The sequence below is a fragment of the Trichinella spiralis genome (genome assembly GCF_000181795.1).
Source record: "Trichinella spiralis strain ISS 195 chromosome Unknown Scfld4, whole genome shotgun sequence".
NCBI lineage: Eukaryota > Metazoa > Nematoda > Enoplea > Trichinellida > Trichinellidae > Trichinella > Trichinella spiralis.
In genome coordinates, this window is record NW_003526943.1 from 5,684,949 (window position 1) to 5,706,089 (window position 21,141).

Here is a 21,141-nt window from a genome sequence, read left to right on the forward strand (position 1 = left end):
AAAATTCAACTTCAAAATCTTCAAATCTTCAAATAGAAATATCATATGATCTGATTTTGCTTAGCAATGAAATAATGAACAAAAACAGCGTTCTGTTTTATGTACAACAGGGAAAAATGCATATACAAATGAAAATTATTTACAAAATACTCACAAAATTTAAAAATTTACAAAATCAAAAGGAATTTACATTTAAAATAATATTGATATTATGATAAAAGAAAGATGGAATAAAAAGCTGAAAATTGAAGGAATGGTGTAAATAAAAGTAACAAAGATATGTAAGCTGTATATGAAATACAAGTTGTGCTATGTAAGTTTAAATTAATAGTAATTTATTATTAACATGTAATAGTACTTAGCAATTACTTGAAGTTGTGTATTTGAAGTTTCGCTTTTGGTAATAATTTTGTGCAGCTGCTGTTGGTCGCAAAATATGCTTTGCCTTAGAGTGATTGTTTGGCAAGATATTTAACCGGCTGTTCATTTTTAAATGTGAACTCCTTCCAATTTATAGAAGTAAAATATTCAATCGCGGAAATTTTCCTGAACATATTTTACAAGATGTAAACCTTTTTACATCTGTTTATATATACTGTTCATTTATGAAATTCAAATGAATTTATCAATAGGTAATTTATTTTCAAAGTTGTATTCTCAACAGGCATGAATTTATTTGATGTTGAGTTGTGAACTTTCCGCTTGAAACATTTCAAATAATAAATTATGATAAGGCAATCTGTTTATTGTTTATTATCGAGTAAAATTATATCATTGCTATTATTTTTTATCATAATGTGCTTCTAATTTTTTACCTATTATTAGTTAAATGTAAGAATTATAAAATTCTGTAATTAAATTTAATAATTTAAATATTAAAGGAATGAAAAATTTCCAGAATTTTAATTGCATATGCGTGAAGAGAAAACCATTTAATTCTCAAAACGAGTAATTAACAAATGAAACAATCATAGCACTTTGCAGTAAAATGTATCGTAATGTGTTATAAATAATTAAGTACGATACTTTTTCTGCAAATATTTTTTCACCTGATAAGCTGATATATCTTGTTAAAAAAGCAAATATTTATTGTGTTTAATAATCAGACGTGTAAATTCAATTTTTTACAGTTTTTTCTTTTTCATAAAATCTTTTAAGAAATATATAAATTCTTTTTTTCTGTTGCCAAAGCTAACTCTATCCTTTGAGCAATTAAACTTTAAAAATATGCCATTTGGCAGTTAAAATAGGCATTGTTGCTTCATAGAACAAAAGAAAGGCGCTTGCTTTAAATATAAATGCAACTTTTTTTCAGCACCATTAGGTGAACAAATTTTGTTAATTTTGTTTTAAGACAACGTAGATAACGTGGAATTATTTCAATGAGGAGCTCAGTTGCTTATTCTGATATTGTTCTGCCCGGCGATGCGCTTAAGCAAGTTCAAAGCGATAGAAGTAAGATCCCTATGATTGTTTATTAAGCCGATTTTAATTTAAAAAAAAACGTGATAATAATCACTGTAGGAGAATGGGGTTTCTTCCTTATTTTGAAACATTAGTACCCTCTAAATTTCAAAATTTTACTCGATAATAAACAATAAACAGATTGCCTTATCATAATTTATTATTTGAAATGTTTCAAGCGGAAAGTTCACAACTCAACATCAAATAAATTCATGCCTGTTGAGAATACAACTTTGAAAATAAATTACCTATTGATAAATTCATTTATAAACTTTTGTCAGAAATTTCTAATAAATTTACTTAAAAAACATATCAAATAAAGAAGTAAAATGAATCAATCAAAAATAAATTAATAAATCAAAACGGCAATTTATTTTTTGAAACTGTTCGTTGTTGTACAGTTTTCAATTTTGAAAATTTTTGATTTAAAAAGTGGTTTTTGGTAGCTGTCTAAAAACAGTAAGATGCAATTTTTTTGTTTTCATGTAAAATACAAAAGTTACTATAATCACTTCTTTGCAGCATATTAAATTTTAACAAACAACAATAAAAGAAAATTACAAAATAGATGGCAATTAGATAGCATCATAAATTTGAGCTTGACTTGACTTGAGCAAATAAATTTGGTTTTTCTACTTGTAGTTTGTTAGCATTTTTGTTATATATTAATCATGGATTTTTACTTAAAACTGCACACTGAAAGTATAAATTTATTTTAAAACGGTTTCAATGATTATGACTTCATTAATATAACAGTTAATTATCATATAGTCAATGTAATAAAACTAACTGTTACATTTTTTAAATTATAAAAACTATCAAACATTATTAAGAGGAAGTTAATGAACTAAGAATTAACCAAGTTAACCAGGCACTGTTGAAAAACTGAATTCTTTAAAAATAATTTAAAGATGTCGTTTTTTATTAAAAAAATGGAAATTTTAATTCATCGGCATTTGATCATGCACTTCATGTACAAGATAAATAAATGATTCATAATGCAGCGAATGGCGCAAGTTTCTACAAAGCATTCCATTAAAACTGAAAACTAATAAACTTTTTTTCAAAGTCACCAGAATCTCTTCTTTTTTGTATATTAATAAATTTTACATTTGGTCACATATTTACTTTGCACTTGTGCTTTCCAAATGAAAAACAGCGATTGAAATTAATTTGTAAAAACAGTGGTGCAACAATAAAAATTATCACAAGTTTTGAAAGCATAAACATATGAAAGATGTTCTCTGGAAATTTCGTAATAATTTAAATAAAATGTTAACGTTTATTAAAGGTTTCTGAATAACATGAAAAAAGTTTGAAATGTTGTTTACTCTGTTAATAAGTTAATAATTCACAAATAAGGAACATTTTGTTTACCTTTGCTTGCTTGGAAGGCAAATCCCGAAATTTTAGAAAATAGGATGTCAGTTAATGCAAATAAATAAGAAGCTGACAAATAAGAGTTGTGCGAATAAAATGCAATAAAATTTTGAATAATTTTCTACACTTTCTTGTTTAATAATTTAAATTTCATGTGGTTCATCAAAGTCGAACTGTTCAATAATGCTCAGCGTAGCATTGCATTGCTTAGTGGAGCTTTCCGTTTTGTTGAACACAATATAGCTGGTCGAGTTTTACCTTCTCAGCTTCTTCGTACGTGATTGAACTTTAAGAAGTAGTGAATGCTTCGATGATATCCGGTCCGGTACACAGATTTCATGCACACACAGAGTGTGGTAAAGTTGCCTTTCATTTTCTGATGGCTTAATTGAATAGCACCAAACACCATACTGAGGTATATCCCAACAAGGGCATGTTCATTAATATTGAGCTTTACGCGTTCGTAAAAGGAAACATTTCAAAGCTGGTTAGCTGAACAAGCTCCTAGCGCCATCTAGCTCATCAGCGTCATTTGGAGAGGCAAAAAAGATCGATGTTCACTCTGCGTGAGAGCGGTTAGAAGCGGGTTGGTGTGTTGTTCCATTTGGTCACCTCGGTTCACTGCTTCAGCCGCGCTTGTTGTTTGTTGTTGGGGAACAAAAATATAGCAGATTATTCATTCGGGTCTGAAATATGCGGCCGGTGAAACACAAAATTGGCCGACAATGGACCTTTATTGCGCAATCAGCTTTGCCATCTGGAAATAATGCAGTAAATGATAATTTCAATGGGAACTTTTATACAGCGACATTCGATGAATTTCAGGTAAAATGGAAAATACCGACTACTGGTCGAGAAGAAAATCGGTCTAGCAGCGATGTGGACACAATGCTGAAACAAAAAGAGCGTCTTTTTCTAGAAGCGGCTTACAAAGGCGACAAAGCGACCGTGGAAACGCTTCTAGATCCGAACGATCCGGTGGATATCAACTGCACTGATCTGCTTGGGCGAACAGCTTTAGAAATATCCGTCGACAACGAAAATGTGGAAATTGTCGAACTGCTTCTCAAACAGCCTGGTGTCAAAGTTTGCAACGCATTGTTGTATGCAATTCGAGAAGGCGTTTTCAAAATGGTCGAGATGATCATCAACCACCACACGATTACTGCCGACACTCTTGGTGACGGTTGGAGTAGGCGACTTGTGGTGGAAAACGATGAAAATTTCGAATATGCATCCGACATCTCGCCAATTATCCTAGCTGCCCATTTGAATCAGTTTGAAATATTGCAATTGTTGCTTAGTCGTGGTGCAGTGATCAAGCGACCACATTCGTTGAGCTGTTCTTGTCGAAGTTGTTACGAAGATCGTCTCAACGACAGTCTACAGCATTCCTTGCGTCGCATTAATACTTATCGCGCATTGGCTAGCCCCGCATGGATCAGCTTCACCTCGTCAGATCCTGTACTGACCGCGTTCAAATTAAGCTGGGAATTGCAGAAACTTTCCTACCAAGAATGCGAATTCAAAGAACTTTACTGGGAACTGAGCGAGCAATGTAAAAAATTTGCATGCGACCTTCTCAGCCAGTGCAGAAGTAGTGAAGAAGTGATTGCCGTTTTAAACAAAGATGTATCGGATGATCCAATTGACATTTGGTCATCTAAACTAAGCTTGGCACGTCTTCGACTGGCCCTCAAATATGAAATCAAGCAAGTAAGATTTGTTTTTATTTCATTCTTTTGCCTGTCCATATTTTCTTCTATAGTATAAATTTTATATTAAATTTAACGGTTTCAACTGAAGAAACATTAAATATTTTATACTATAACGGATATTGCGGTTTATCAACTCTTCTTCGAAACGAATCTTCTGCAGTAAATTAGCATAAATTTGATTCACTCACTCCTTTTGCATTTGTGAAGCATAATTTTGAATAACTGCTTGTAAAATTTAAAACTGTTTAAAATAAATTTAATACATTACTTTATTTTGATCTATAGATCAAAACTTTTCAACTAAAACAATTCACTTAAAGCCATTATAGTTATAAAAATTATTTTTTAAAACGATTATTAGAAAATAATAACTTAAAATTTAAAAAATCCCTTCAATTACTAATTAGTAATCATAGATTAGTTACAAATGTTCCAGTTATTTCCGTAAGTTGTAGAAATTGTAATATTTATCAGCTTTGTGCTCTCTGTATGTAAAGAAAGCATCGTGTAAATAAAGTTTTACAAGCAATGTTTTTCTTTTTCAAAAATTGCAGATGTACAATAGAAAATGTTAAATTGATCATGGCAGAATCATTGTAAGCTTTTATTATTGGAAAGTTTTTCTCATAAATTGCATAAAGCAAGTGCAATTATTGATAATTTTTCAGTTTACAAATGCTGAACTGAAATTTTGAAATGCAACAGCACGTTATAATATGAACTTTCAAATGACAGTTTTAGTTCCGTTTCCTAATAAAATCTGTCATCAGGGGTACATGTTATGATTTTCTGTAAATGATAGCACTTCTTTTATTACCCTGTGGTGTAGGCAGCGTTTGAAAAGCCTTGATTTTAAGAATCTATTCAACCGAAATCGATCAAGAGATGAACGCAGCAGGAAATGGCATAATTCTCTTGAATAGTACTCATTTGTATAAAATGCTTTTGTTGCTTCGCAAACTGAACTGAAATCAGCCATTTCTTCAACCGTATGCTCATTTGAATTTGAATTTGAATTTGACAACACTGCTATAAAACTATAACTGGAATAATGTTTACTAGTTTACCTAGTGTTTACTCGAAATATGCAATTTATATTTTTAATAGAAAAACTATGAAACTATGGCGATAATGTGATGTACTTTGACATTAAATTTATTTATTTCTTTACAAATCAAAAAATTCATAAATATAATTTTCATAAAGAAAGATGATTTGTGTTATATTAAAGTGAAAAAAGGAAATGTTTCTGCTTAAATTGTTTATTTTGTGAAAAGTTTCCAAATCTCAAAAGATCATCTTTTCAGCAAGCTGTGGCAGTTTTTGTAAATAAACGACAAGGGACTATTCAATCAGCCTGATTTATAGTGCAATAAAAAGCATAGCACAATTGAATTTACATAAGCCAAGAGGTTTTATAATTCGTTTTTTTCTTTTCTCAAGAAAATCAATTTATTATTTTACTTCTCAGTTCCTCGTGTTTTCAGTCACTTCAAAAAAGGAATACATGTGTCGTGAAGGCTAACTTTATATTTGAAAATCAAATGCACTTCTTATATTGAAATTTTGCTTTTGAAAATTTAATCAATCACTGATATTGTAATGATCAATCGATGAATATATTTTCAATTTCATGTTATTGTAAATAAATTTTTTTTTATAAAAATAAAAATTTAAATGAAATATGTAATATATTTTCTTCGATATTTACTATACACTATTAAATGAGTTTAATTCTAATTGCAGTTAAACGTCTGTCAAATTTGATACATACAGTTAATTACTCTTGTGTAATCAATGCTTCTGTTTCCTGAAGCATCAGAATCATAATTCTCATGCGATTCTTCAATCCATTTTAAAACTGAATAATATTTTTCTCTTTAAACTGTAAAAGGTTAGATTCTTCACACTTTTGCTTTCAACAGAAGTGATAGCTTTAAAATAAAAGAAAAATTTTTTCATAATCTGTAATATATATCTATACTTATAGTAACCATGCATTTTTAAATTAAAATACAATTATTTTTAGCATGAAATTATTAAAAATAACAACAGCTGTTATGATAAATTATCAGATTCAATTAAATGAACCTAATATGATCTTGCAGTTCTCTTGCTCCTTATAAAAAATATTGTCATAGTGACACAGGATATTCATCTTCATTGCATAGCTGATCATGCATGTATGATGATGCATATATTTCAATTGTCCTTTTAAATTCAAACAGACAAAAGCGTTCATTTTCATCTTTTGATAAATAAATTGCTTAAAGTGGTAAATTTTCAAAGTGAAATATCTTAAGATGCAAAATCAGCAGTTAAGAAAACTATATGATTTTAAGACGTTGTTGTTTTTAACAACAAGCAGCTGTTGCTTTTTATTTTCGTCTGTTTGCCCATGTTTTGGCTTTTTCATCAAGCAACTGGCGTTTTACTGACGTCGCCGCTGAGCAATTTCAAAGGATATCCCATTTGCGGAGGATGTAATTAATTTGCTGCGAATTTGATTTTCTTGTTGTATGTCATAATTTTTGCAAAACATTATCAGCAGCAATGAGCAACATTTGTTGAACAAAAAAACAAATTTTAATGTTGAAATATTTAATCAAATGTTTCAATAATTATTTCACAAATATACAAAATGAAATGTATATTTTCGGGTGGTTTATCTTTATTTCTATACTTTGAATCAGAAATATTAAAATTGTTCAACGGCTGTTGCTACTGAGCAACAGTTTTTGACACAGGATTATTTGTTTATTTATTTGCAACATTTTTCAAAAAATATTTTCACGTCAGACTTTTCATATTGTAATTATTGGATTTTATTTGATTTAAAAAGTTAGCATTTATGCGAGTGAAATGGAATTGTCAAAAATGGCCGTAAATTCTGCAAAAGAGTATTTAATGCACAAAATAATAACTACTGAAGCAGGACTAGCGGGAATGGAATATTAAGTTTGATATTATCAGTATGTTAACTTATTTGATGAACTTTATATTTGAAATTATAAAACTGCAACATAAGTAATCATAATTTTGCATGGTAAATTCATCTCTCAGCCAGAATTTATACTGGCCAAGAAGCAATATGCATGTGAATTGATTTATTCTCGGCATTGATTAAGCTTTGTAGTATTTGCTAATCGTCCTTTTAAAGATGACATTTGTTTGCTCTGCAGGAGCTTCTGAAACGCTTATAAGGAGCAAGCTGTGTCGTTTGTAATCTTTCGGAACAATATTTAAAGTGTGGATCAACAATTTTAGCTCTCTTCTGAATACTTTTGCCAAAGGGTCATCTGAGAGCAACGATTGGATATCAGTTGCCAATCGATTCTGCTTGCTCTAGGACTAACCACAGACCTTCAGACAAGTAATAATGTGCTCAGAAATCAGACCATATTCATCCCTGCAAACGAAGAGTTCAATTTTGCAATCATATAGATTTCTTATTTATTATAATGCATTCAAATTCAAATAATTCTCCATCTAACAAATATTGAAATATTAACAGAAAATGAAAGCAAAATTTAATCTGAATTAAAAGTTTTTTAATTAAAACAAAAATGCATATATATATATATATTCTTTTTTAATACAGATGAAATTTGTGATAAAAAGTAATGAATTTAACAAATTTTAATTTATAAACATGTAAATTTTATATAATATATACAAGTAAAATTTATATTATTGAAATAAATGAAACTTTTTCAGTTTGTAGCTCATCCACATTGTCAGCAATTGCTGACATCTATATGGTACGAGGGTTTCCCTGGTCGCAGACAAAGCGGCTTAATTATGAATGCATTTTTATGCTTGATGTTGATCCTGGCATGGCCGTTGCTATCTCTGAGTTACATTATTCTTCCAAAAAGTCGTCTCGGCCAAGTTGTCCGTGCTCCGTTTATGAAATTCCTCTACTATTCTACTTCGTTTGGTTTCTTCCTCTTTTTTCTCACATTTGCCACTTTTGAATCGTACAGACACGTGAAAGGAGATTCGTTGGATTCAAGAGCCGCTGAACGAGGTCCGCCATTGTCCATCATTGAAACGCTGATTGTCACTTGGGTCATTGGTATTCTTTTTTTTTAATTTACTCGATGTTAAAATCTTGATAACCTTATTAAAAATAAAAGTTAAATTTATGCAATTAATTAAAATACAATAAACGAATATTTGTTTAATATTACTTTAAATAATATATAATATAATTTTCATCTGTTGCACTAGGAATGACATGGTCTGAGGTGAAACAACTTTGGGATGAAGGGTACAAAAAGTACATCCATCAGTGGTGGAATTGGCTCGACTTTATCATGTTATCATTGTATTTGGCCACGTTTGCGTTGAGAACTGTAGCTTATTACATGGTGCGAAATGGAAATTTTGGACCGGAAACTCTTGTGCGAACTTATTGGAAATCAGACGAACCAGTGCTGGTTTCAGAAAGCTTATTCGCTGTAGCCAACGTGTTCAGTTTCGCAAGAATCATATACTTGTTTCAGATGAATCCATATCTTGGACCGTTGCAAATCTCATTAGGGTGCATGCTAATAGACATTGCCAAATTTTTCTTCTTGTTCTTTCTTATACTCTCTTCCTTTGCAATTGGTTTAGTTCAACTGTATTGGTATTATAGTCCATTAGCGAAAATGTGTGAACAAACCGATCATGTTTGCTTGGAAAGCATATCCACATTTACATCGTATGTAGCTACTTATTGGATACATGGATGTAACCACATAAAATTTGTCATTTTATTATTTGTTTAGAATGGCTGATTCTTATATAACGTTAATTTGGTCGTTGTTCAGCATTACAAATACAAAAAGTACAGATGTAGGTGAAAGGCACGAAATTACTCAATGGACCGGACGCGCACTTTACATCGCATACCATGTCACTTCCATTATTGTACTTTTGAACATGTTGATTGCAATGATGAGCCACTCGTTTCAGCGAATTAATGTAAAAGCTGATTTTTCAAATTTAGCTAAAATTAATATTTTCTTTTGCACGTAGGATCATGCTGATCTGGAATGGAAATTCCACAGAACGCAGCTTTGGATGGGCTTCTTTGACGAAGGCTCAACTCTGACTGCACCATTCAACATTATCATTACTCCTAAAACAGGTTTAAATTTTCTTCGAAAATCATACTGCGTTTTTAAATGGAGTCTTGGAAAGTCGGAGTGGCCGAAAGCAAAACGCAGGCCAACAATTAAGGTAACTGTCTTATTAATTCATCCATTTCAAGTGCATTAATCCATCCAAATGCAAAGTTGTCAAAATCTGATTTGTAAAAGACAATTGAAATAATATTTGAATAGTGATAAAATTAAGCAAAATTTTATTTATTTATTGGTGAATTTATTTCCTTAGCGGCCACGCTATTTGCAGCGTATGCGAGAAGTGGAAGAAGCTAGCGAAATGCCAGAACCAAAGCTGACTTATGAAGTTTGAAAATTTAAATCATTGACATCCATTTTTTGTAGCTTAGATTTTAATTGCAGACAATAATGCAACGGTTGGTATCGCGCTACATTCACCAGACAAAAAAGAAATCCCAAATGGAAGGCATCAACGAAGACGAACTGTTGGAAATCAAGCAAGACATATCCAGTCTGAGGTACATTATTATTACTTCTGTTGTTGATTTTGAGATGAATTTTCCAATTTGTTTTATTCATCATTTATATATTTAAATGTTCCAGATATGAACTGAGAGAAGAACGACGCAAAGAATTGGCAAGAACGTCAAGCAATTTTGATGGCATAAAAAGAGAAATTTTGAGAACCCTTTCCAGTGCTGATCGTGTCTATCAACCTCGAACTGCCCAAGAACGTGGTCGCAATGGTATAGAACGTGCGAATACAAATCTCCCGTTGAGGGTAGCGGTACCGGAAAATGATTCGGCAGAAAATCCCACAACTGACGAGACGAGAATCCGTCATCACTTGCGGTTGGGACGGTCGCCGGATCGTCGCGCTGTGGAAGATCTGAAAACCAGCATTGCAGAAAATGTTTGCAAGCATATGGAAGCAAAAATGCAAGAATGGCTGGTTGCCGCGTTCAAAACGTTGGAAACAAAAAATGACCAAGAACAACAACCGACACCATCAGTTTAGCAGTGCTTGTTCATTCGTGCTTGCTTGGAACGGTACAGCTAATGAAAATTGCCAGTGAAATGAAAATTCACCAACCAATTCATACTTCGATGTGCTAAATCATAAGTGGATGCCTTTAAAAAAAATTTTCATTTTTTGAAAATGTTCTTCGAAAAATTCCATTTACAGTCGATACAAATAAAACTGAATTTGTATTTCATCGTATGAAGAAAAGCAAACTTACCAACAACAACAACCGTATATTGATCTTTGTTTTATTTGAAATAATTACATAAATACAACTTAACTCTAGTATTTATATTAAAATATGGTAAAATAAAATGTCATTTCATTTCAACAATTTAAAATGTAAAAAGTTAAACAATAAGCAATTTGAAAACAAGCTACAGTAATAAAATTGGAAATTAAGTAAACTCAGATTCGACAATGGAATTTTTTTGAAAACTGGTATCCATGTTTTTCTTTTTAAACAATTTGCTTTCAATGAGTCGTCGATGGAGCTTTTCAGTTTTGAATTTTCGTGCTGAAAAAATTGGTGTAGTTGACGTGGATTCGCATGTTTTCAAAGAGGTGGAACTTTCGTCAGCATCTTCCTGTGGAGTCTGATTCACCTCGATCGGAGTTCGAACAATTCCAGTGCTTGGCGAACGTGGGTCATTTTCAAGCAGACGAGCAATCGAATCTGACTTCAATTTATCCGGTGTCAATGACTTGTCAGGACATTCGTCCAACAATTTCCAGTATTTGGTTAAAATTGCACCCATTTTGCTAGTTCAAATAAAATTATGTAGTAGAAACAAAAATTTCAATTCAAACTCTAAGTTTTTAGCAATATAACAAAATAACATTAAACTCTACACCAAAAGCAAATATAAATAAAATGAATTTTGAGAAAAAAACTTTTAATAATTGAATAATATTTTAGATGAAAATTAAAATTTTTTAATCAAAGAACATACAATTTCAGTTATATTCAAATATATTGCACACATTTAATTAAAAATCAGCAATAAAACATCAATAGCAACGTACTGTTAAAATTACCTATATTTTCTATTTTTATTGAAAAACAGAGCAAATATGTCTATAACTTCTTAAGTTCCTCAGTAAAACCAAACCTATTTTTAAAAATGTATAATTTCTATTTCAAAGTTTTGCTTCAAATGTTTTACAAGCTATGATGTATTTTAGCTATCGTTTAAATACAACTGCTAGAAGGAGAGCACAAGTTGCAAAAGACAAAAAAAGTGAGACACTTCACATAGGAGACGTTAATTCTGCCATCAAGACTATGAAATGAGCAATATTTTAGTAAAGTCAAAATTTTGCTCTCATCTACTTTTCCTTATGAACTAAAAAATTATACTGTTACATAACTTGGTAAAATATTACGCTACATTGTGGACAACTAAAAATTTTATAATGCAAAGAACGTGAAGAATTACTCATTGGAAAACATACATTTTGAATAAATTCTGGTCATCCGATGCAAGTTTCTTGAACAACTGCGAAGAATTGCAGCGTTCTCAAATTGTAATTTAATAAAATAAAAAAAGCTACATTAAATTCATAAAAATTTTCCATGTAAATATAGTATAAAAAGTAAGACAATACCTGTCACGTTCGGCGTTTTAAGTTGTAAACGCAATTGCAGGTTTGTGAGCAGTATACTGTAATATTTGAAATTTGCAATACTTAATTTTCTTTGAACTACTTGTTGATGATAAAAATTATAAATGGACATGAGAAAATGTAAAATGAAATGAAATGAAATTAATATGCTATTGAAAAATAAAATAATAAATTTATCAATGCATTTTAAATATAAAATTTACAAGTAAAGGAACAAATAAAGAGAAAATTGATTATCATATTTTAACTAAATACACATCAGAAGTCGACATAATTATTCTGATGCCAATGAATGGATTTCATTAATCAGTAACTTCAAAGAATAATATTTAATTTTAATTATTGCGCTATTTAAACTGTGCGCATGTTGATATGTTTTATGGAATTTATTATGAATAAATTTTATTTTAAATCAGATAATTTTGATTAGAAATTTCGCCAATAGTTTGTCATAATTTGTTCTGAAATAAGATTAATAATGAATAGTTTTACATATTTATCAATTTCTAAATTTTATTATAACTTTCTGCTGCCGTGCAACTTTGGACAAAACTTTACTATTGTTAATTTAGATCACATTTTCTGTTTAGCCTTCACGACGATGTGTCATCCGTGACCTGTTTGTCATAAGTTGATGAAATATTTTTACATTTTAATGAATACGAATACAGCATTAATTGCATTTTTTTCATAACTTATGTCTAATAAATTATCTTTATTTCAGTTATCCGTATAAAATTTAAATTGACTTGAAAATTGGATTGTTTGTAAATATTATTTAAAAATATAACAAATCTTAAAAAAATTTTAATTTTCTCATAATTTTTTTTGCAAGATTTTGTCTTGCAATTTGAATGCAATTTATGAATAAGGGAAATTTTGAAAACAATAACAGAATGATCATTTCAAGTATAGAATATTTGCAAAAGCTTGGCAAAGCCAACATTATTGAAATAATAATAATTTCATCTTTTGCTCTATAATCATGCTGAAATGCTGACGAAAATGTTTGTTGACTTATTTTTGCACATTCTTTGGCTAAGGTTTTCCCGTTTATTCATCGTCATAAAATGCGGTCATGCTTGTTACAACTGTCGACAAGGAAATTTGACAAAATTTCAGTGGGAAAAAATTCTTGGGAAAAAACTTTTTTTTTAATTAATTTATTTGTTTTGCAAAATTCATTTTCAAATTTTTTGTCTATTTTATCATGGAAGCGTGGAATTATCATTTCAGCTACAGTTATTTCAGTTGGATGTGCTTTGCTTATTCAATTGAACAGCAAACAAATTTCAAATTTTCCAAACTAATATCCCAAAAGCAATTTTATGAGAAAAAAAATATATATTCTATACTCTATATATTATGTTATTATGAAAATTTTAAATGTACAACTTTGACATAAAATTATATATCATTCATTTATTATTTCATTTTTTAATCGTTTTTACAAAACATATTTTTTCTATACATATATTTCCATCTTTATTTTAAATGGAAATTTTAAAAATTGAATAATTTCTTCATATCACTAATAAGTGAAGAACATTTGGATGTTCATCTGATATTTCAATTTTGATGCATGCAAAATGATATTCAAAAATTCCATTTGCCAAGTATCAATGATGATGCATGAATTTATTTCTTGAATGCCATTAAAATTTTGTTCTTTTTTTGTAAATGAATTTTCCAAATCTATAAAATATTTTACATATGAGAGAAAATATGATTTTAATTTAATTTTCTCTTTCATCGATTATGAATATGATTTCTAAAAACTGATAAAAAACTATTTCAATAATGACGATGTTGTGCTTTCAAAAAACATTAGTACTGTATGATGAATTGCTTTTTATTTCATGATTTCTGCGGTGTGATATTTCAATACCAAGATAAAGTGAAAAATGAAATAATATGTGATTCAATGTTTGTATTCTTTTTTTTTGTTTAAAATGAAATTTAACTTCTCAAATTTTTTTTCTATTGCATTGCACTTCATGTTGCTGGTATTGTTGTATTTCGTTGGCGGTTCTGGTAAAGAGAATGCTCTTTTTATTATTTAAATATCTAAACTGGAGAATTGGTTAAATTGAACTAGTTGAAAGCTGATATAATAGGTAAATTTCCAACATATGTGTGCGTTGAAATGAAATTTTTGATCATTACTTTTGTGACATGCATTGTTCAGAAAGTGAATAATGTGGACAAAATTAAATTTATTCAATAAATAAACATTTAAATAAATAAAAAAAACAATATGATAGTGATTTGTTGACCGATTTATCATCTAGGGCATTGACGTGGATAGTGAAGTGGTGTCGTGGATGGATACTTTTGCTTTTTGTTCTTCAATTTGACCACCGCAAGCCGTTTATGCTACAACAATGAGTATGAGTATAGAAGAAACTGGTTGGTTTGCAAAGAGATGATTCATTATTAGTTGGTGTGAAAAATTGTTCTCAATTTATGTTCATTATGATTATGATTATTATTAAATTGAAATCGACTCTCAGACTTGTCACTTGACTGACCAAAACTACCGCTGCGCTTCATCTGTACAAACAATTTTCTCCGTTTACGAACAGGTATGAAACAGCTTCATTGTAATTTAATTTCAAAAGAAGCACGACAGATGTCGTTGCTAGACGTCTTGTCATTGTGACGCATAGCAGCCGGCTGACTGGCTGTCCGGTTGACTAACTAACTGACTGACTAACTAACTGGCTGTGCATCTATATGTATGTATGTATGTATGCATGTATGTACGTAAGTCTGTATTCATGTATAGTATTTATGCATATGTGTTTGTGTGAGTGAGTTTGTCTGTATCTGTGCTTCAGTATATAAATATAGAAATAGAAATATATATCGTGTGGTGGCAGACTTGGACGACTGTCAACTTGTGTCATCAACGCTTGCTACCAACGATAGGATAAGACGCATCTAGGCCAGTTTCAATTTAGATCTCTTCATTTCTTCTCTTCCGTTCGCACACTGCCAGCACAGTTGTTCGTTGGTCAACGTCGGTTGTCGTAAATTCCAATTTTCACTGTTTGGTTTCTGTCTACTCTGCTCCGCTGAAAGCTGACGCTATTTTTTCACTCAACTACAACCGACGTCTGAGCATCCTGTGCACCTCCAACTATCCGGCGCTTCAATGCGCTTCCACTACACCGTTTGCCATCACTTTGGCCAACTTTGCCATCTCCTTCTTCTATTTCTTCTATTTTTCTATTCAGGTAAGTAGTGACTTTTTTCAACTTGTTTACTTACTTACTTAATTAATTAATTCATTATTTATTTATTTCAAACAGTCATTCATATTGCCTATTAATGTTGATCATAATTCATATATATATGTATATATTAATCATTGATATGACAATTTTGGAATGCAGCTGTAGAGATGCACTACAGGGACATGTAAATTTGGCCGGGCCAAGGTTTCTACCATGCCAATGCGTACAATCTTGAGACATTTGTTTTACATTTGCTTCTTCCACTTTGGCGTGTTTCTAAACTTCAGTCGCGTTCATCTGCAAAAGAAAGATGTCACTTTTTGTCGCGGTTGCATTTGCAAGACGTTGAAGTGGAAGGTCGCGAGCGTCAACAGCTTCTCGATGTGAAAATGGTTTATTCAACTTCTGTCACTACTGACTGCTATAGCGAAAACGTTCTGCCTAAAGTGACAATTTGTACACATGTATATATGGAATAATTAAAATTTAATTAATTAATTTACATTAGCATTTAAATGAATAAATGAATATATTTTTGCTTCAGATGATCTGATATTTCAGAGGGGCAGATACATTTTGTGGTTATTGTTTTCAGCTTCACCTATATGCAGCAATTGTGTACACTGAAAAAGAAACGACGATCAGTTTTTGTTGAAATGCAAACTGATAAAAGTGAGCAACTAAGTCGACCTGACAACTTTGCTGTGCTTTGTTGCTTTTCTTGCTATGAATAGATAGATGCACAGTTTCATTCAACAACACCCCTGTAAAATGTTTCTTCAGCTTTCAAATATGTAAATTTCTATTTCTTGTATTTTTTTCAAAATATAATCGATGCGTATATGCAGTGCGAGAATGTATTTTTTTTCTCTTTGTCCTGGATATTTGAATTTTTGTAAAAGTAGGATTTTAGGTAATTGTAGAGGGTTGTTGTTTTTAAATATTCTTTTCTTTGCAATAATGCTTTTACGTGCTTTGAAAAAACCAATCAATCGAAACAGAGCAACCAACATGAAGGCATTTCTGCTTTTTTTCTTTGAAATTCTATTCTTTTCCATTGCATTCCAATATCGACGATGGACATTCATTCCTCCAGTTGTGAACCACAACTTTTTCTGTTAATTTTTTTTGTTGTTTACCGCCGCGTGAGAAAATTGGTCAATTTGTAAAATATTTTGCACATTCGACTGATGGTTAGTTTTGTTCAGTTGATTGGTTTCGTGTCGGCGTAACAGAAGGCAATTATGCCAGCCATTTCTGCTTCAAACCAGACTTCTTCGCCTTCAACTTCTCTTCCCACTGCCAACATTATTTGTCTGTTGAATTTTTTACTTTACAAAAGTATATTCAAATTCCAGTGGAAAATTTGTACGGATTGTCGATATCAGTTTGGAATGCGAGCAAGTCGACCGACCGACTAACGGCACACCCTGATGCTGAGCTCGGATTCGGGTCGAGTCGAATTTTTGGGAAATAGTCAATTTCAAATGGGGTTCAATTTGGAAATCTGCCCAAAACACGTTTATCAATTTCGGCTTTCCAAGGACAACAACATCGGCATACTATACATCTGTCGCAAATTCCATTTTACAAATGAATCATTATTTTTCGTTGGTTTTGGAAATTTATTTCCGCTGTTCATTCAGATCTTGAAGAAATAATAATTTTCAAATTTACAACTGCTTGATTGGATTTATTTTCATTGAGCAGAACGTTTTCAATAAATACAATTAAAAAGTTGCCAATTGGTCAGTTGAACTTATCAGATATCAGATATACGAGGTAGATGAATGATTAATTCTTCAATTTCAATTATTACAATTGAAATATTTACATCTTTATTATGGAAAAAATGTTTCACTGGTGGCATATTGTAAAACTATGGTCATTATTTGCGTGCCATGTTTGATGTATAAATTTGGCCGCCACGCGCGACCGACTTCTTTCACCGACGCTTCTTGCTATCATGCTTCAGAATCGTCGTGGAATTTGCTCTACTTCTCCTTTCAACAGGGGAGTAGAGGAGAACAGAAAACAGAAACAGATGAATAATGATATTATTATTATTATTATTAATTAAAAAAAGAGAGAGAAAGATGGAAATCACAAATCACAATTACTGTATGCTTTTTCTGTAGCACTGAATTCAATGCTTGTTGGTGGTTGTTGTCAATGACAAATGCATCAAACTTGCGCTTCCTAAATGTATCCATTTTTTCTTCTAATTAAATTTTATTGCCTCAGGTTATGATGAGTCAGATTAACAAATCAGAAATGGAATGCGTTTATGATTCGTACGTTTACCAATTTCAGCTATGACTTGCCCCAGGATGTGCCGGTTTCATTGCTATCTTTTATGATTACTCGTTATTCTGCATCATTAAAGATGATTTTGCCTTGCATTTTCATTTATCACGCATGTTTTCTACAAACAAATATGAAATATTTGAAATTGTTGAAAAAATTTAATCCAGCAATTAAAATGCTATTACCAGTTGCATGAAGCTGTACTTAATTATTCACGATGTTCATTAGCTTGTTTTTAATGCTATTCATAGAAGATAATTCAATTCAATACGTTTTACTGCTTTTTCTCTGTTGCAACAGCTCAAACTACAGTTGATCAAATTTCATCTATAGCAAATATAGTACAAAATTAGTAGACATACATACGTCTATCCACATGATACACACTGCATTCAATACTTTAAACATCGAAAAATATCGCATAACACAATATACATCATTTTATTTCATATATTTTGAAATTTTACTTGAATCTGAATTTTCTGTTATAAAATATATCATTTTACAACAATTTCCTGAAGAATAATCTCTGTTTGGTGTCAGTTTACATTGTGTACTTTGCAAATTTTTTTATGTTAAAATTAATTTTTTGTGAATAATGAAATCATGAATATATTCATCTGCAATTTATTATGCAAAAATATTATTATTTTGAATTATACGTGTCAATTTATTAATGATGTGATTTATTGATTTGAATTTTACAAAGCATTGTTTTTTGCATATTTGCGATGCAAAAATTTACAATAAATTCACATGTGAAATAGTATGTGAAAGATTGATTGCATGGTGTTTCTTTCCTGTTTGATCAGCAGGTAAAATTTATTGCATATTTTTGTGATGTTGTAATTGTAATAATGAATCTCAGCAATTGTTCAGTACAATCGGCAATCTGTTCGACTGGTTTAAAATTGTTGAAATTGATAAACAGAGCCTTCACAGAAATGGAGTGGAAGCAATCATGTTTGGCATTCAACGTTGTTGAAATGTCAATTCAATTAAGGTAAACAGCTCAATTACTGTAACTGTACTTAAGATTTAAGCGTTTTTACATGGCGCAGTTTTCTTTTGAACTTTTATTTGAACATGAGAGGAAAATTCTAAAAAGTCTCTCTTTCTCTCTCTCACACACACTATATATGTATATATCTGATTAGTGAAAAATATAAATTTTTCAATTTGAAAACAATTAATTTTGCGGTTATTTTGGTTTTTCTTATTTTCTAAATATAAATTTGATAATGATGTTTAATTTCAATTTTTAATTTTTCATTTGATCATTTACTATTATTTTCATTGTTTTTAATTTTTTCAATTAATAAGCATTGATTAGCAAGGAAAAAGTTGCCAAGAGGGTGTGGGAGGGGGGAGAGAAATTAACTCAGTTCTCATCAAACGCACGTTGTCTAGTAGTAAAGTAGAAAATACTTGGCTGAAAAGCAATTTTTCAAGCTATCCGGAATTCAACGGCCTTAACCTTGCTTTGTTGACCTTTCTAGTCGCGAGTTGAATGCAATCTTTAGTGGACCCAAAGCTGGTGAGTATTCCATTAAGCAACCTTGTAAAAGCGCTTTTCCTCTTTTGCGAATTTTCCAATGCAAATCAGCCCAATGACACAACAAAATTGTCCACATAAATGAACATTTCCCTCTGACAAAATATGCAAATTAAATGTCACGTATAATTGCTACGATTTATCTTTTGTGGCAAATTTTGGATAATTTCTCAGCACCAAGAACAACCACAATCACAGCACAACAACAACAGCAACAACAACATCTGTGCTGTTTGAAATAATAGAATGAGAGGATGTCAAGTTGATGAATTGACTTGATTCTATTTTAACATCAGTAGCTGTTTTCGCCCCTATTGAAATTCTTGATTAATCACTTAGTCAACAAGGTAGTTTAGTTCAACATGCGGTAGATGTTGATGCATGGACAACATGCCTTTTGCACAATGGTTTTCACGTGATGCTGGTTCGAAGCAACAATGAAAAATTGAACGATTAACAGCAAGAAATAAGCCCGGTTCTGGGGAGGTCAGCTTTGAAATCACACCGTTGTAATGCAGTGTAAAGAACATCTTTTGGCGAATGTCCACTTTCAATTCTTTGACCCTTCTCAACCCAGCGCATTAGGGATTAGCATCACTGTTTATGCGATTTAATACTGTTGTCAATTTGTCGTGATTTTTCTTGTCCTACTGTTTATTTATTTATTTATTTATTTGTTCAATTTGATGTATATTAATTGCTTTGATAAATGTGGGAAAGTAGAATTTTGTATTTTACACTGGTCGCATTGAACAAAACAAACCACTGACATCAATGTGAAAATTGATGCGAAATAAGAAGTATATGCTGTTGGTTAACCAGAATTTCAAAAATGGAAAAGAACACTTCAAATAACACTACTGCATGTCTATATTTCTAACAATGCTCTTCTAACCTTGAAACAGATCGGTTATAAATATACTGGATGAACGAGAAGAAATTTCATATATTTTTTTAAAAAATTCAAATATTCAGCAAGCACTCTAATGTAATATATTGATCACAGTTGTTTGACAAAAGCAAATAGCAAATGTTTGCACTTTATGTTAGTGAAATTAGTATTATTCCTTCACTTGTCTCTTTGTTGTTTAATTTATGGTCAGTAAGATGTTTCAACTGGTTTTGACATGGAGAAGCTTATAAGCATTTTCTAACTAAATTAAATATTTTTCATCGCATACGAGAAGCAGCTTTTTTAAGCATAATGTTATTGTACAAAAAACAGCAGTCCTAGAATTATTACTTTAAAAAGCTGAGCATGTATCTGTCTTTATTGTACTTTTTAACTTTTTCATGCTATGAAAAACTAATTGCATGTGTAAAAAATGAAATTTGTTCAAGTGATTTTATTCATGTTTTGTTCATCATTATAAATATACTTGCCATACTTCACGGAAAAGTGGCGGTGTATATTTTTTGATTTCAATGACAGTCTTCTTTTTTGATCATGTAGAGCGACAACTGAATTGTAAAGATGTTCCTTTAAAATATGCACAACCGGAACTGCATTTAGTAAATTTGCATTTGTTGGAATGTATCATTAGCAAAATGTATTGCGCATGCTTTACATTAATTTTTAAATTTCTTATTATTTTATTTTGCTTCAAATTGGTTGCAGTGAGATGTTTGTACTTTATGTATTGCTTCGTTACGTATGCAGTGCAGCTGCGCAGATGTATTTCCCTTATATGAAATGAGCTAAATGTGCATTTTA

The 21,141-nt window shown here is 30.9% G+C and overlaps 5 protein-coding genes across 5 annotated transcripts in view; 4 read left to right on the forward strand and 1 right to left on the reverse strand.

Annotated features, from left to right (window-relative positions):
- Positions 1-3,537: 3,537 nt before the first annotated feature.
- On the forward strand, positions 3,538-5,257 carry Tsp_01429 (short transient receptor potential channel 3). The gene is made up of 3 exons (XM_003377174.1): positions 3,538-3,615; positions 3,670-4,560; positions 5,231-5,257. The coding sequence occupies exons 1-3, from the start codon at positions 3,538-3,540 to the stop codon at positions 5,255-5,257; spliced, it is 996 nt and encodes a 331-aa protein (XP_003377222.1).
- A 3,007-nt stretch (positions 5,258-8,264) lies between these two features.
- Positions 8,265-10,694, forward strand: Tsp_01428 (short transient receptor potential channel 4). Its single transcript, XM_003377175.1, has 8 exons — positions 8,265-8,640; positions 8,796-9,004; positions 9,071-9,270; positions 9,338-9,533; positions 9,588-9,791; positions 9,948-10,022; positions 10,079-10,194; positions 10,280-10,694. Exons 1-8 carry the CDS (start codon positions 8,265-8,267, stop codon positions 10,692-10,694), a joined length of 1,791 nt encoding a protein of 596 aa, XP_003377223.1.
- Positions 10,695-11,098: 404 nt separating this feature from the next.
- Tsp_01427 (cell division cycle-associated protein 3) lies at positions 11,099-11,458 on the reverse strand. The gene is made up of 2 exons (XM_003377176.1): positions 11,272-11,458; positions 11,099-11,217 (listed from the first exon to the last, which is right to left on the reverse strand). Exons 1-2 carry the CDS (start codon positions 11,456-11,458, stop codon positions 11,099-11,101), a joined length of 306 nt encoding a protein of 101 aa, XP_003377224.1.
- A 4,712-nt stretch (positions 11,459-16,170) lies between these two features.
- On the forward strand, positions 16,171-17,042 carry Tsp_01426 (hypothetical protein). Its single transcript, XM_003377177.1, has 2 exons — positions 16,171-16,237; positions 16,924-17,042. The coding sequence occupies exons 1-2, from the start codon at positions 16,171-16,173 to the stop codon at positions 17,040-17,042; spliced, it is 186 nt and encodes a 61-aa protein (XP_003377225.1).
- A 1,687-nt stretch (positions 17,043-18,729) lies between these two features.
- The window catches only part of Tsp_01425 (putative fibronectin type III domain protein), a 29,830-nt gene continuing 27,418 nt past the window's right edge, over positions 18,730-21,141 (forward strand). Inside the window, exons 1-2 of the mRNA XM_003377178.1 lie at positions 18,730-18,875; positions 19,372-19,409. Of these exons, the coding sequence (XP_003377226.1) occupies positions 18,730-18,875; positions 19,372-19,409 (184 nt within the window). The remainder of the gene's footprint in view (positions 18,876-19,371; positions 19,410-21,141) is intronic.

What these genes read in the sequence shown, in the direction of transcription:
- Tsp_01429 (XM_003377174.1), top strand. Translation starts at nt 3,538, where the DNA reads ATGCGGCCGGTGAAACACAAAATTGGCCGACAATGGACCTTTATTGCG. An exon ending in TGCCATCTGGAAATAATGCA is followed by an intron (nt 3,616 to 3,669) that starts GTAAATGATAAT and finishes GATGAATTTCAG; the next exon opens with GTAAAATGGAAAATACCGAC. An exon ending in TCAAATATGAAATCAAGCAA is followed by an intron (nt 4,561 to 5,230) that starts GTAAGATTTGTT and finishes ATAATTTTTCAG; the next exon opens with TTTACAAATGCTGAACTGAA.
- Tsp_01428 (XM_003377175.1), top strand. Translation starts at nt 8,265, where the DNA reads ATGAAACTTTTTCAGTTTGTAGCTCATCCACATTGTCAGCAATTGCTG. An exon ending in AGCATATCCACATTTACATC is followed by an intron (nt 9,271 to 9,337) that starts GTATGTAGCTAC and finishes TTATTTGTTTAG; the next exon opens with AATGGCTGATTCTTATATAA. An exon ending in AACCAAAGCTGACTTATGAA is followed by an intron (nt 10,023 to 10,078) that starts GTTTGAAAATTT and finishes TTTTAATTGCAG; the next exon opens with ACAATAATGCAACGGTTGGT.
- Tsp_01427 (XM_003377176.1), bottom strand. Translation starts at nt 11,458, where the DNA reads ATGGGTGCAATTTTAACCAAATACTGGAAATTGTTGGACGAATGTCCT. An exon ending in ACAGGAAGATGCTGACGAAA is followed by an intron (nt 11,218 to 11,271) that starts GTTCCACCTCTT and finishes CAATTTTTTCAG; the next exon opens with CACGAAAATTCAAAACTGAA.
- Tsp_01426 (XM_003377177.1), top strand. Translation starts at nt 16,171, where the DNA reads ATGCAGCAATTGTGTACACTGAAAAAGAAACGACGATCAGTTTTTGTT. An exon ending in TGAAATGCAAACTGATAAAA is followed by an intron (nt 16,238 to 16,923) that starts GTGAGCAACTAA and finishes TTCAAATTCCAG; the next exon opens with TGGAAAATTTGTACGGATTG.